The sequence below is a fragment of the Melampsora larici-populina genome, assembly GCF_000204055.1.
Source record: "Melampsora larici-populina 98AG31 unplaced genomic scaffold MELLAscaffold_4, whole genome shotgun sequence".
Lineage (NCBI taxonomy): Eukaryota > Fungi > Basidiomycota > Pucciniomycetes > Pucciniales > Melampsoraceae > Melampsora > Melampsora laricis-populina.
Window position 1 is genome coordinate 1,893,858 of NW_006768768.1, and position 15,609 is coordinate 1,909,466.

The 15,609-nt window shown below is 43.6% G+C and overlaps 3 protein-coding genes across 3 annotated transcripts; 2 read left to right on the forward strand and 1 right to left on the reverse strand.

Annotated features, from left to right (window-relative positions):
- Positions 1–2,111: 2,111 nt before the first annotated feature.
- MELLADRAFT_92418 (uncharacterized protein) lies at positions 2,112–5,146 on the forward strand (the record flags this gene model as incomplete). Its single annotated transcript, XM_007405533.1, has 5 exons — positions 2,112–2,945; positions 3,015–3,061; positions 3,136–3,908; positions 3,977–4,104; positions 4,172–5,146. The coding sequence occupies 5 exons, from the start codon at positions 2,112–2,114 to the stop codon at positions 5,144–5,146; spliced, it is 2,757 nt and encodes a 918-aa protein (XP_007405595.1).
- Positions 5,147–6,197: 1,051 nt separating this feature from the next.
- On the forward strand, positions 6,198–7,420 carry MELLADRAFT_59992 (uncharacterized protein; the record flags this gene model as incomplete). Its single annotated transcript, XM_007405534.1, has 4 exons — positions 6,198–6,717; positions 6,941–7,054; positions 7,117–7,188; positions 7,383–7,420. The coding sequence occupies 4 exons, from the start codon at positions 6,198–6,200 to the stop codon at positions 7,418–7,420; spliced, it is 744 nt and encodes a 247-aa protein (XP_007405596.1).
- Positions 7,421–12,509: 5,089 nt separating this feature from the next.
- MELLADRAFT_33368 (uncharacterized protein) lies at positions 12,510–13,728 on the reverse strand (the record flags this gene model as incomplete). Its single annotated transcript, XM_007405674.1, has 6 exons — positions 12,510–12,584; positions 12,739–12,941; positions 13,031–13,128; positions 13,197–13,436; positions 13,509–13,566; positions 13,647–13,728. Coding segments are annotated over 6 exons (756 nt in total), but the record flags the coding sequence as incomplete, so codon positions are not given.
- Positions 13,729–15,609: the final 1,881 nt, after the last annotated feature.

Below are 15,609 nucleotides of genomic sequence, written 5' to 3' on the forward strand. Positions count from 1 at the left end.
CTTCTGTGAGAGCTTTCCAGGGTATCTAAGTTGTGATAGTGTTTGGACTGTGGACACAGGTGGTTTTCATATGATTTATGCATGAGATTTGGATGAATGGGATGCAAAATACTAAAGAGGCCAAAGATCAAGGAGATTGAAATGGTTGCAATGAGACAAAGACTGAGTACAATACAAGGGTTGCAAAGAAGAGGATGTGAATGATCTCATTCTACACCATATTATTGATCTCAACCTGCACTGAAAAATAATCCAATTTTTCCTTTGACATTGGGTTGAGCAATTACTTTTGAGTTTGAATTATTCCAATCCATGAATGCATGGACTGAAGTCTTTGTACAACTCACAAGCAATCTTCAAATCAAACAAGAAAGGAAACTCTGAGAATATCAGTTTTATGCACATGTAAATCTTCCACAACCAAGAGAGGCATAAAGACCAAGATAATGGACAGTCAAGGTCAAAGCTACCAGGAGGCCAAACCAGGATTGCTCAATCAAGAGAGCAATATTCAAAATTGGAAAGAGTGAAATTCTGACTATGTGTTAACTGGTCAGTTATAAGCATGTACTGTGAGGAAAAAATGAAAGGAGTTTCACTTGCACAGAAGAGAAAAAGCTGATATAAAGTGCAAAAAAATGTTCATCAGCAAGATAAGAATGCAATCATCACAAAAAATCACCTACAAAGACGAGACAGAGGTCATCAGATGTGTTTGCTTCATGGAAAGGATAGAAGCACATCAAAATTGCATGGAAAAGATCCCCATACAAAAGTCGGTAATATGAAGTTTTTCAAGTGCATTGAAAATAGCCAAAGTTCATTCCTTGTGAAAACAGAGGAATAAGAGTAGTAAAGTAGACAAAAATGGACAGTTTCATTACAGTTGTCTTCAAACAAAGTTGAGTTTGATTGTTTGATTTCGTGTTGTTTGGTGATGTTGGAATCGTGAATCCATGCACCTTTTGGACCGACTCAAGTGAAGTACAGTTGTTAGACGTCATTTGAATTCACAAACAAGCATTGGGACTGGTGATGAGGGGTGATCACAGAAGAAAGTATACGTTCTGGCGAGCAATTTGACAATACAATGGCAAAAGTACTCATAAGTGAAATTGGTCAGTTCCAGACTGCATTCAACAGTTGTTCAATCATAAAAGAATGGCCGAAGACAAGGAACAGGGCAAAGATAAGCAACCTATGTAGACTTGGGTCATTGACCTTCGACTCTGGATCAGTAGGCTGCAAGTGTGTGTACCGGGGTCGGCGTGCTCGCCTTGTCGACTATCACTTGCCAATGCAGTACATACTCACAGCATTTTTTCGGTTATACTCCGAGTAATGCTGCCACAATGAACAAACAATATGGATGGACATCACCTCCGTGCTATGATTGTACCAACGCGTCTCTCGCGCCGTCGCGCATACGCTGACCCACACGCCTAGGCGAGCTCGCAGCCGAGGATTAGGACTTGAGAAGCGAACTGAGCATCTCTAGGTCTGCAACATCGTCACCTCTTCGTAATTCTTCGAAAAACGTTGAATTGTCAGAACTCCATATGCCTCACAATATTAGAGTGAGAGGTACACATCAAAACAATGAGAGGCCATTTCCAAATAAACAGGTGCTGCAATCGCATCCGGCTTGACAGTCCAAGTCTATAATTTCGGAAGGAGCGTTTCAATAGCTGAGCTCGAGGTACTACTTCCTACCGCCGACCCAAATAGCGACAGTTTCGATGTGGACTACCTTGAAGAATCCAGCAAATCATTCTTAGCTGGCCCTTTAGGCGTGTCTTTTGCTGGATTGCAACAATGCCCGGTCAATAACCTAATCCTCTATATCCGCTTCTGCTCATCCCATGCAAATAGTAGAACTTCTATCAAGTATTCCCTTCATCTTCATCAATTTTGATCCTGAACGCCGTTGGAGAAGACAGCCTACTTCAGCCTCAGGACAGTCACCTACATGCCTTATAAAGACTGACCTTCTCAGAAGCCGACATCCCCCAATCATTCACCCCCAGCCTCTACCTCCTATATTCTTTTGCTAATCTGTCATCTCTTCTCGAGAAATCTGTTTTATTTTAACTTTAGGCCTAGCTATCGTGATGGCTTCCGCTCATATTAACTCTAACCGGGCCTCCCATTCTCGTTCGAGTTCTGTTTCATCGCATCGGGTCCCTGTACCTCCATTAATTCCTATCCCTCATTCCCTCCATGGTATCGATGTCTTTTCACCATTCATACCTTCATCCAACTCCGTTGCCAGCTCCTATGCCGACAAAATCGAGGCAGCGTCTATCGCGATGAACGCCTCACTACCTACTCAAAACAATGTATCTAACAATAATGACGTCCCCCAGTCTCATGATGCCTCTGTCTCTTCGCCTGTCGCACCTGTAACCCCTCAAAGGATCCATTTTGCCTTACCTTCGCCTCCGCTACCTATTTACCACACCAAAATTCCTTCTTCGAGGTTCAATTCTACCACTCAACTCGGTCCCAATCAGCATTATCGTGTTCATTCATCCGATTCTGAAAAGCAGGCTTCAGGCTCACATTACGGACGATCAACTTCGGCCAATCAACAGACCGTCCTTCCAAAACCTACTACCTTCCTCGAGTCGGTCTTATATCTCGTGGAAGCTTTTGGAGCTTTGATCTCCAAGTGGTATTCGGCTCTCATTCGAGGCATTCGCTCTAAAGCGGGCGCGCTTCCTAGAACATTAGCGAACGTCTGTTTCCGTCACCGACATGGCAAGCACGCCTTACCTGTTTTTGAAGAAGGGCGTTCTAAGCTCAGCGACTCGATTGAAGATTCGTACGTGCCAGTAGGTCTTCCATCGAGCCTCGCAGTACGTATCAAGACTGCCGAATGTGGCGAGGTTGAGATCGAGGTTGGCATCATGGATGGAGATCGAGGCGTAGAAGTCCCATACCAGGTATGCACATTTTCCCTTGACAATCACAAAGGCTCTTCTTCAACCCCTAACACTTCCGGACATCTATAGATTTACCGGAAAGCTGGGGATCCTGATGTGGTGCTCAAAGCAGACATGTAAGTGGTACAAATCCAATGATGCTCAACTCTCTTCAACTTCATGACTAATCACAACTCATTCCCTTGTACAGTCTGTTTTTGCAAGACAGTCCTTTCACTAGCTCCAATATTCCACCGTTCGTGGCAGCCTTCATCCGAGATGGATATCGTCTCATCATTCCTCACTTGAACGTAGCCGACTCAGGTATCTTCGGTTCAGCTGGGCAATCCACCGACATTGGCCGCAAAGCTCGACTTTCAGCTGATGTAATCGAACACGTCCGGTCGAAAGATGCTTCTGATAGGGCCGCCCGCTTGAAAGCAAAAATTGAAAGAAACAAACAATATACCAACGACGAACAAATGACAGATGCCGAGAAGATTAAGCAGGCTGCTTGTAGTCCTATCCAGGCCGCAGTTCACGGTGTCTCACCTGTGCGCGGTGAACTCTTCGACCTAGAAACTCTTAGAACTGAACGTCCGATGTTCTTGCTCGGTCTGGGTCACAGCGCCTTGGTTGCCTTGACCTACCCCATTGAAAACATGTCTCCATCCGGTTTTCCCTACAAGAATTCTCCCAGTGCTTTCTCTTTCCCTTCGCTCTCTATGCGAGCTGAACCTTCCGAGACGTTGTTGAGCAAGTTGAACAGCTTCCGTGGTTCTATCAGTTCTGGACTTTCTGGTACTGGTTGGTGGGCTCGTGATCCTCATGGAGAAGGCAAACCAAAATCGCACGCTCGCTATGATTCAAAGGAACTCAAACGTGCTGACGCCGTCAGTGTAGCTGGAATCATTGCAATTGGACCGACCTTGGATCCTAATCAAGTGGTTAAGTCTAGCAACATTTTCATGAGATTCAGCCGAAGTACGTTCATATTTTATCTTTCCTGCTTACCCTGCAAAGATATCTAATACTTGGTTTCCACTCCATAGAACCTCAAATATCTCCCAATGGCGTTGGACCTACTTCATATCTCCCTTCGATCAAGAGTGCCATCGAGAAACTTCATCTCAATGCCCATAAGATCCGTATACCTGTTTTGATTGCTCATGGTACAAAGGTTAGTCCCCTCTCCACTACGCTTCCGATCCGGTCAGGCATCTGACATCTTTCTGGGAAATTTTCAGGAAGCATACTCGTGCATTGCGGGAATCAACTCGCTCTATGAAGCCCTCGCCTCCCCGGACTGTACGCTCATTTTCTGCCCGACCCTTCGCCATAATGCACATCTCGCAACCGACGCAGCTCGAAACGGACTTGCTGCCGAATCACTTGCATGGTTGAGCCAGAGGCGATCACCTGATCAAAACAACACCAAAATCAAGCTACTTGGTCGAGGAGCTGGCGTGAATCATAAGGGCGTTCCGCTTCCCCATCAGCCTTCGTTAGGACTTCAATTGAGCGCTTTGAGCGCTTTGAGTGCCAAAAAGTCAAGAAACTCTACACCTCTGGAAGTCATACCTGAATCTATTCAAGACCGATTCGAATCCAACCCAAAAGCCAGCATTGACACCGATCGTCCGGCTTATCCACGCTGTTCCTCCTCGCTCTCCCAAAATCAGCAAGCTATACTCTCTCAGTCGGCTGAGGAGGGTCTCCTGGAAGAGTTAAGAGAAGAGCCTCAACCCCGCCTCTCAGCACTATTAGGTCTCGGAGTGTCCATCCCATCACGTAGTGCTTCACCCAGTTCATTCTCTAACCGTCGCTCGACTGGAGGCGTTATGTCGCCACATTCACGCACCAGTAGTCGCGCGAGCTCTCGACAGGTTAGACCTTCTTTTGATTCTTCGCGACGAGGCAGTCAAGATCTTTTATCACTTCCGTTTGCAACCGCCGGCGATCACTCGATGCTCGAAGCTAGATCGCACTCCCCTACCCCCTCTAGTGTCCCCTCTTCACCCGGGCCTTTGACACCTGAGGGAGCAATGTTCCCAGAATCTGATCTCTTATACCAAGGAGCCATGCAAGGAAACAATCAAAAAGCCAGCAACAAGCATCATAGCCATGGCACCAACCGTTATTCAAGTAGCATCATGACTCGACCTAGTATCGACTCCTTGTGTATCGATATCCCCGGCAGCAGTCTAGGAATAAGTTATTGATCACATTTTATATCTTGACGATCTTCGTTGGTCGTACTACTACTTGCTTACGGATTTGCTTCATTAATATTTCGATTTCTTGTTTTTATCATTTCTTCGTGCTAAAAAATCTACACTATTTTTTACTTATACCCATCTTGTTTTCTTTAGATCATTCAAACTTTTGTGTTATTCATAAAACTAAAATCAGAAACTACACTTCCATTTCACAGAGTCAACTTGGCTCAAATTAATGTTTTTCTCATTTTTTTTTCCTCTCGTCATTGCATATGTAATCTCGTGTACAACTTTTTTTAGAACATCTGTCTTTTTCAATTTTGCAAAACATTCCTTTATGTTAAACACTTTTTTGGAGCGAGAGAATCACCGTGAGCTTAAAGCCAATCTTCCACCTCACATGCGCGCTATGTTCAGCACAGCCATTGCTCTACTTCAAAATACCTCTGAAATTGTACCCATCTGTGGTGGCGCGCTCTCTCCTCGCTAGGCTCAACATCCATGATACACCTTGAGCTCTCCTTCCATTTGTAAGACACTCATCAGTATCATAGTAAGACTCCAGAGTTTGCATACCAGCCAAGTCACTAAACAGGCCCTGAGTTTAACAGCTATCATTCAAAGAGTTTTGTCATACCCGCGAGATTCCGCCAGCAACCAAAAATGGGTTGTGTTCCCAGAGCCTGCGGAGGTACCCTGCTTTCCATGTTCTAGGAAGAGGGGTGTGAGAGTCTTGTGCGGGCGGGAGAGAAGGCTCGCTCGTGACAGGTGACAAAACACCTGTCACGAGGTGGTAGAGCCATCGATGGGGAGAAGAGAGAAAACAAAGTTTTCGCCTCTCTACTCCTCCACATCTCCTCTCTCTTAGCCCGCTCTCTGTAGATCTTGAGATAATTCCTCGCTCTAGATCTCACAGAATTTTTTGAGATTCCAAGTAATACGATAGCTTAAAACCGGACACTCGAAACTTGCATACTTATAGCACAGGATAATTTACTCAATCAAAATCAAAACCTGCGAATTATATCCAGAAAGAATTTATTTTACCTGCTGAATGTGGAGACAACTAAAAAGAAAGACAACGACACAGAACCAATTCAGATCAAATCATATGATACAAGCAATAAAATTAGCAGAAGAGAAAAAGAGAATGCAAGAACAAAAAGAGACAGAACAAGCGGATAAAAGAAGAAGAAGAGCGGAGTCAAGAAGAGATACGCAAATTCAAGAAGTGTCTAACACTCAGGACATGGATCCGATAGACGATCAACCCACGACTAGCGCAAAGGCACTGCTCGAGATAAAGAAGGAGATGGTGGAAGGAGAACAAATGAAAGAAAAAGAGGAGCAGTTACGAGAAGGAGGCTCGAAAGAGAATGTTGGTCGGATTGAACGTGATTCAGGAACTGAAGATTCAAGCGGTGAGGAAGGAGAAGAGGAAGATACAAGAATCTTGGAGATGAAGAGAAAAGGGAAGGAGAAAGCAAAGAAGAGATCACCATCAGTTTCATCGATAGAGGAAACGGAGAGGAAAGAGGGGAAAGGATTGGTTTCCTTGATAGAGACTGACCAAAGTGAGTGACATTCCTAGGATGGATATAGGAGACGACGACAGTAGAGCAGCTTAGCGCTCCTGGAAAGTCCTTAAACCTAAGGGGGTAGAAATGCCCCTTGCTCCAGGAAATCTGTTGAAGCAAACTAGGCCAGGCAGCTCCGCGACGCGTAGAAGCTTCTCGGTACTTGATGAACGAACACTGACATAAGGGCCTCGTTCTAATACGTTGGTGATGACAACAGTGATACCAGGTAGAAAACCGACCCGGGTAGAGGAAGAATCTAGCTCCAAGAAGCAAGATGATGCTAGACCGTTGTTGGACAGGCTGGTCGAAGCCCTCGAGGGGAAAGGAGAGGGTGACTTGGATGCACTGCGAATGGAATTCAAGATGCAGTCAGCTAAAACTGAAGAGAAACAGAAGAAGAAGGAGAGAGAAGAGAAGGAAAGAAGGATCAGGAGGAAGGAGGAGAAGAAGGAGGAAAGAGAAAGAGTAAGGGTGGAAGAGGAGAAGAAACATGAGAAGGAGAAAGATAGGAAGAAAAGGTCCAGGTCGAGGAAGAAGATGACGAACGAAGATAACCAATCAACCTCGTCTTCATCGTCATATGTTTCATCCTCAGAAGACGAAAAGCCAAAGAAGAAGGGACCACCATCATCGGACCCAGATGATGAATTGGACAGTAGGTCGGAATCAGACTCAGATTCGTCGAGAGACTCGTTGAAAGAGGTGAAGAAGAAATCAAAAGTAGATCAACCGGTGACTTTCAGATTCACAAAAGCATCAGCAGTCGACCTACCAGACCTCCCCCCCCAATGGGAGAAGAATTTCAGAAAAATGAAATACTACGTACCTTTAACAGTTTTTGACGCTGCCTACATCGACGAATACAAGTCAACAGCCAAGACGAAAGAAGGGAAGAATAAGTGGGACGGTCATCATCAGTCAAGAGAGGAGTTGGAGAAACAAATGACGTACGGAGATTTCATCATGGCGTGCGACTTAGAATATAGATACGCAAAAGAGAGATACAAATATGATGATTATGCTACCTACATAGAGAAACACAAAGCAATAGTCAGTACGTTAGCAAGGAAGAACAAGTGTTGGATGGTGGGACTTCGATACCACTTAGCAATGAGAGCAGTCACGTTCAGAGTACGAACAACGGTAGTGTACGAGGAGAATGGGAAGAAGAAGAGAAGGTTGGAGGACGTAACCTTACCTGATGGTCTAGATGAAGAGGCGGCCAGAGACGCAAGACACGACGCTCACACGGCCGGAGACTTGCAATTCCAGTGCAACCCTTACGCATTAGGACAAGCCAAACATGGCTTCGACTTCAGGACAGGTCATGAGAAGGAGTTGAGTAGTTACCAGAACCCGAAGTTCCAGCAAGAGGAGTCGTCCAAATCAAACTGGAGACAGAATAGGAAGGGACGAGGAGGAAACAGGGGTCACTGGAGTAGACAAGAAGAGAACCCGATACCTTCAATGTCTCAAAATCAACCGTACCATCAGAAGAAAACAATGGGGGAAGCGGAAACGCAAGAGAAGAGGCGGAGCCAATAGGGGGATCGGCGGAAAAGAGCTTGGAAGACGAAGAGGAGGAGAATTCATCGGAGGAAGAAACAACCAAAACGGCACTACCTCTAAACCAGAGGAGAACGTTCAAAGCAAAAATGAGCAACAATTGGCCAGCAGAAGTAGAGACGGGGATGAACATCAAAGAGTGGACTTACCTGATGAAAGAAGTAGGCCTCGAAGAAGACATACCGTACATCACGGAGGGATTCAAAGAAGGTTTTTGCTTAGGAATACCACAACATTCCATAGGGAAGGAAAGATGGTATACTCCTCCCAACCACGAGTCAGCATTTGAAGTGAAACAGGAAATAAAGAACACTTTAGCAAAAGAAGCAAAAGCGGGAAGAATCATAGGGCCATTTACTCACGAACAGCTGTATAGTAGATTTGGTTTCTTTCGAACAAACCCAATGGGGAGCTCGATAAACGGAGACGGATCGGTGAGACTCATATACGACCTATCATTTCCCAAGAATAGACCAGAGATACCGTCAGTGAATTCCTTTGTGGACAAGAAGAATTATGAGACAAACTGGGATGATTTCCGAATGGTAGCGAAATTCTTGTGCGACAATCCAGGAGACTGGGACCTGGCACTAGTCGACTGGGAGAAGGCCTATAGACAACTAGGCCTTCACCCCTCCCAGAGACGATTCCTTTGTGTGATGGATTTTGAAGGAAAGATCTGGGTCGATTTAGCGGTGGGATTCGGGGGGTAGCGAGTTGTGGAGTTTTTGGGCAGCGGCGGAAATTGGAAGAAATAATCGGAAATGGTGAACAATACCGAGAGTATTTCGCTGGTTAGACGACAGTCTGATCTTGAGGAGACCCAGGAGACCAAGTGGAAGTTGGAACACATAGAGCAATTGAGCGACGATATGGGGGTGAGAACAAAGTGAAAAGAAAAACCAAGAATTTGCTGGATGAACAGAAATTGGTCTGATTATGCATGCGCTAGGGTATAAGCATTCAGTTAGACTACCTCAAGAGAAAATAAATGAAAGACTTACACAAGTGATCGAATACCTCAATCCAGAGAGGGATTGGAAGTACGACCAGGTGGAGAGGTTCCTGGGGAGACTCGGGCACACGATCCACATCGTACCCCACATGGCAGCTTATCTATGCTCGTTTTATAGATGGCTGAAGACTTGGCAAAACGTTAATGCGAAAAGATACACGCCAGAGGACGTGGTAGCGGACTTAGTCAAATGGAGAATCTGTTTAGAGACATTCGAATCGTGCACGTTAGTACCAAGCAGAACCCCAGAGATAGTGGACTGGGTAGGAGATGCGTCTTCATCCTACGGAATCGGAATACTGATAGGATCCAAATGGGCGTGTTTCGCATGGGACGCGGATTGGTTAGTCAAGGGTCTGACAAAAGGGAAACGCAACATTGTGTGGGCAGAGACAGTCACAATCAGACTGGGACTGCTAGTGTTGGCAAAAGTAATACCTGTGTGAGGTCGAACCTTCAGGGTGGAAACAGACAACACAACAACACAATCAGCCATCAAGAAAAGAAAATCAAAAGATGAGAGAGTAAACGACGAGATGAAACGAATTCAGCGATTACTGACTATATTAGGGTGTAACATCCGAGGGAAACGAGTAACATCGAAGAACAACTTGGCTGATGGCCTGTCGCGGGGGATATTAAGCGGGAGATTGTGGAGTGACGAGGTCAAGGTCGAAATACCCGCAGACTTAAAGGATCTAATACACCAAGTCTCTTTACCACTCCCGACATCAGACCAACACAAACTATAAAACAACGCCAATGCCGAGGAAAGCGAGGAAAAACCTAACAAAAGAAGATGTTGAATCAGTAGAGGAGTTAGCAAGAGCAACTAAACCATATGGGAGTTTTAAGAAAAACGCACTAGGAGAAGATCGATCGGGAGAAGACGAAGTTCAAATGCACTTCTTGAGAGGAGCGTGGAAAGAGGGGACTTTAAAACATTATAACTCAGGGATAATAAAATTATTACGGTTCGCAGAGGTGAAAAAGATAGATAAAGAAAGATTACTACCAATGTCAGAGGACCTAGTGGAAAGATTTGTGGTATGGGCGTCAATGAAAGGAGCATCAAGAGCAGAAGAAGACGAATCAGTTAAATCGACAACCATACAATCGTACCTAGCCGGAATCAAAGCATGGCATTTGTTCCACAAATGCAAATATCCAATGGGATCGGAGTTGGCCGTGTCGAAGTTATTGAAGGCTACCAGAATAGTCGAACTAAGACACAAAGAAATTGAAACGAAACGACCCCCGGTCCTCATATCGGATCTAGTCCAACTGGCCAAGGTGGGAAACATGCAGAACGAACAAGACCTGGTAGCGATAACAATTGCATTAGTAGCGTTCTGGGGGACCGCTAGGCTGGGTGAGCTGGTGTCGGACGATCCACAAGTGAGGCTACCGACATGGGAAGACGTCGAGTGGGGACCGGGAGGTTCATACATTAGAATAGCATTACATCAAGCTAAAACCACAAGCCCGGGAGAAATTCAGTACATTCACCTGCAAGATCAAAAGTCGTGTATAGACCCCGTTAGAGCGTTGAAATTGCTGTACGACTTCAGACCTAGGAACCCGACTGACCAGGTGTTTGCGATAAACGGACACGGCGAGAAAGGACTGGTGTTCAAGAAGACCAAGTTGATAGCAAGGTACAGAGACATATGGAACTTGTACAGGCCAGAAAACAAGAAACGATTGTATGGCCACTCCTTTCGTATAGGATGTGCATCGCTAAGATGGAACCTAGGAGCGACAAGGGAAGAGGTGAAGAGGAGCGGAAGATGGGCTTCAGACGCGTACAAAATCTATCTTAGGAAATTTGATGACAAAGAACTGAGGGAGACGGTGAAGTTGTTGAAAGAATTGAAACTTTGAATGAATCGTAATGAATCTAGTAGAGATGTAAACAAAGTTTAAACCTTGTGACTGAGAGAATTGAGTCGAGAGATACAGGGGTACATCTGTAATTGAGATCGACAAAGCCACGAAAGTGACAACGCATGTAGAGGCACATAGCGATACAGCGCATAGGGCGGAATTGAAATGGTAGTTGATAGGAGCAAGGCGAGAGATAGAAGGGGGTGAGGAGGGAGAAAATGAGTAAATAAACACTCACGTCAGTTGAGTTTGGGGAGTTTGTCTTCTCAGGCTCACGGCTCTACCCTCCGTGAGTGATGGGGTCGAGAAGTCAAACTTCTCAGGCACTGTCCTCACGCCGCGGGGGTCGGGATAGGGGAAAGATTCGAGTCTTACCCCTCATACCCCCGACTCCTGAGGCCCACCCCAAACCACTTCAAGTAGGATGCTTACCGGATAGGATGGTATTCATACTGTGGTAGGATAGTCCTTGAGAAAGGAACCTCCTCTCTGATAATCCAAGTACTGGATCTCAGAGAGGAGTATCAGGTTATTAAATCCTTACTAGATAATAAACTAGCCGTCTTTACATGGACGCCTCACTCTCATATCCCTCTCGACGCAGAAATGGATTTGAATTTCAAAAAAAACTTCTTGCGGATGCTCAGACAAAGTGGAAAGAATTCTGAATAGGCAGATGTAAGTGGAATTACTCTAGGTAGTTCCAATTAAAATGCTTGGGGGGTAACTTGAGACAAAGGGGGAGTTCTTGGCGTGGTGAAAAAACCTTCATGCAAAACTTGAATTTTTGCAGCTATGCGAGCTCACGCTCACCTGGCACCAAGACCGGCCGATTAGTCCCAAGTCCCTCTCGAGTCTCCACACACTGAGGAAAAAGTGTCTGACTAGGCAGACTTAGTTAAGTTGGATATATCACGATATGACTTGACTAAACTTTCTACTATCTTCAAACCATGCAAACTAAATTACCAAAAAGTAACCCCAACAAAAAACAAAAAAGTTACACAATCACCATTCTACAATACTTCATTCATAATAACTTTAATTATTAAAGAAACATGAGCTATACAACAATGAAAACCAAAAAAAGATATAGAAAAAAAATTCAAGCCAAGATGATTTCAAGTTTTACTTCATTTTCCATACTACTAAACTTACACAACCTAAAGAAAACAAATCAGAAATAAAAAAACTTCAACGTTGGAAATGTCCTGACATTGGATTACTACTGAAATCCACATGACAATCTAATTCGATTCAAAAAACAAAATCACATCAGCTAAGTTAAGGAATCCAATGTATACAGAAAAAAAATGACTCAACATGCTCGTGCTATTCCATCCAAAGATTCAAGTGCGTACTGAACTGATTCACCTAGATCATGAGCAGTAGGCTAAAATCCAACATCATATTGACAACTAATTATCAGACCGGGAAACAAGAGAAACAAAAAGCAAGATTCCTTACCAAAGGTAAATCAGGTGAAAGGATCACATCTCTGCATCAACCCCAAAAAATATGTATCATGAATCTCCACACTCAAAAACGTGACCGTGAGAAGAAAGAAATACCGACGTTTCAACAATCAAATCATCACCAGCTTGATAAACATGACAATGTTGTAAAGCTTGAATCAGAGGAGAAAATCGAGTCACAAGATAAGCCACACGTTGATGTTGAATAGGATCAGCTCTTTTTCCTGTCAAGTTCTTCACATTATCAAACAGTGTATGTGACCACTCAGTAATGACTGTTACGCGGAACACGAAAAAGAACGGATGAGGTTTGTGAAGCTCAGTACGAAGTTGAGGAGAGAAAAAAAAGTTGTGCATTACTGACTGTAAATTGATAAGATTAATCCTCCTACTGCGTCGAGCCATGGGATATTGAGTTTTTGTCCCAGGTAAGGAAACAATAATGAAAATACATTCAATACACTAGAAAGCATACATTGTTTAGTTAGAAACGTCATGAACACACAAGTATAGTGATAAGACGACTTTACCAATCGTTTTCAGCGTCTTGTGCCAAGGCCCTCACACTGGTATTTTTCTTTCTCCGACACCAAAGCCAAACCACACCTTTGACAGCGATAGTAGCCCACATGACGATCATTGAAGTGAGAGGTATACTAAGAGCTGTATTTGATCCAGCAAAAAGTCTTTCGACAGATTCAACCAAGACTTGTACAAATGATGAAATCATAAAGACGGAGAAAACAACCACCCCCATGGGTTCCATTCGCCTATCCGGTTCGTATGTACCGAAAATCAGTATTTCGGAACTTCATTGAAGGCAAAGTGAGATAAACCTGTACCTTTTCCCGACCGGATATTGCCATACTGATTGCCAGCTCTTGCTATCTATCTTCCTATCTGGTTGGAGAGTGTGGAAAAAGCTGTTGAATGAGTTTGTTTGTAGTAAATAGTCTTCTTCTAGTAGTATCCCACTCAACTTGTCCACCAAATGATCGCAGTTGATAAAAAGTCCATTGCGCTATCGACTAATGAGGCAATTAAAGAAATAGAGTTTGATAACAAAGCCACCACGATTTTCCCAGCCAATAAGATGAAATTGATCTATAAAAAGATAAATGTCATAAGTAATTGAGTTTGAAAACCAAACCAAAAGGAGAAAGAAAAAAGCTTACTAAAAAGTTCACATTGATTGCCAACCTAACACTCTTACTTTCTTCTTCTTCCCTATTCAATTTTTCAGCACTTTCGATCGGACCACCATTAGGACCACTAAAATTACTTAAAAGTGGACCTTCTTCTTCTTCTTGATCTGAATATCTTTCTAAATCAGAATTCAAACTAGAAAATCCAGTTTGAGGTGATTGTTGTGAAGTAGTCCGTCTAAGACTTGTATCTAAAATATTATCAATTTCTAAAAAATAATCAAGTGCTTCATTTTGTCTTTCATAAAACTTTCGTACTTTATTTGACTGTGTTTTTTTTTGTGAACATATATGAGAATCAGAATTCAACATTAGAGCTATGTAATAAGAGATCTAAATTATATACTAACATAGGATTTCAGTTCTTCAGGTGATTTTCGAAATTTTTCATAGATTCCACCCTTATCGTCGACTATAGGTTCATTCGAGATGATTTGAATATATGTCAGTTTGATCCAATCCGGTTGCGGGAGACGATTGATGAAAGGAAGGTCACGAACCAAAACCAGCGAGATGGAATGCGTTGTTAGTGTACTGCTTCTGTGCAGTAGCACTGTTCATCACTAATGGTTTGTTCGGTTTATTGGTTTGTTCCTCGATAACTGCTTCGCCAGGTTGAGTTGATGATTGAGGGTCAGGAGATCGAGGAAGTTTTGGAGAAGGACGAGGTGAAGAATATTGTTTGAGGATTTGAGGCATCGCATGACGAGAGAGACCAGTTGATTGATCAGGATGTTGATCAGAGTATCTTTGAGATGGATAACTGGATGGCATGATGATGATGAGTTGAGTTTGGAAATTGAAGTTGAGGTTAAGAGAAAGTCTCCGAGCATTTACTTTAAACAGAACACTGCAAAACACAACAATATCGATTCTGCTGAGTTTATGCTGTGAGGTTTCTGACTTGATTTAGAGTTTAAACCAATTTCACAACTAATCAAATCAATTCCCGACAACTTCCTTCTATTCACCCTCAAAAGCTTTCAAAACACGTTTTATTATTCATCATCTGATCCAACAAGCGCAGAGTCGGACAAGCAAAAGCATTTGGGCAGCTTGATAATTAAGCCTCAAAGATATCGATTGGTGAGACTTTGAATAGTTTGAGCATGGTGAATAAAGATGACAGTGGTCAATATTGGAACCGCAGCGTCTCTGGAAGCCACCGGGTTCTTGCCTCGCTGTGCCCTGCGAGGATTGGGTTGCGTTGAGCTAGCGTTCAACCTTCGATGAATGGGGGGAATATTCTTCAGTTGTTTGCTTTGTTTATGAGATTTTTATTGAATGGGTCATGACCAGCATCGCAAAGTCAATCAAGTTACGATGACATGTCCTACTTCATCTCTAACTTGCTGAATGTATCTTACGTCTCTTCGAAAAGTCCGCACGGAACATCTAGAGGCTTGAAAGATCTGGTTTCCTCCATTTTAGATATGAAAAGTTTTTCGGACATCCAGGTGTTTGAAGAGATTTGAAGCCTGTGTCAGTCTACGGTCAATAACCGGCTCCACGGGAAGTCAGGTTTATTCCCTCATATGTAAGCAGAGCATTTTGTAACACGACAGAAGAGCATGAATTGTACATGTCCAAACTCAATCTTGGGAAGTGAGTCCCAAGCAAAACATGTGGGGATGGTTAACCACAAATGGGCTCAAATCAATAGTCTCCTTCTCTATTTGACCTTCTTTTAAATCTCTGCATCTTGATTTTCCATTTTGATATCCACAGAACTTTGTCA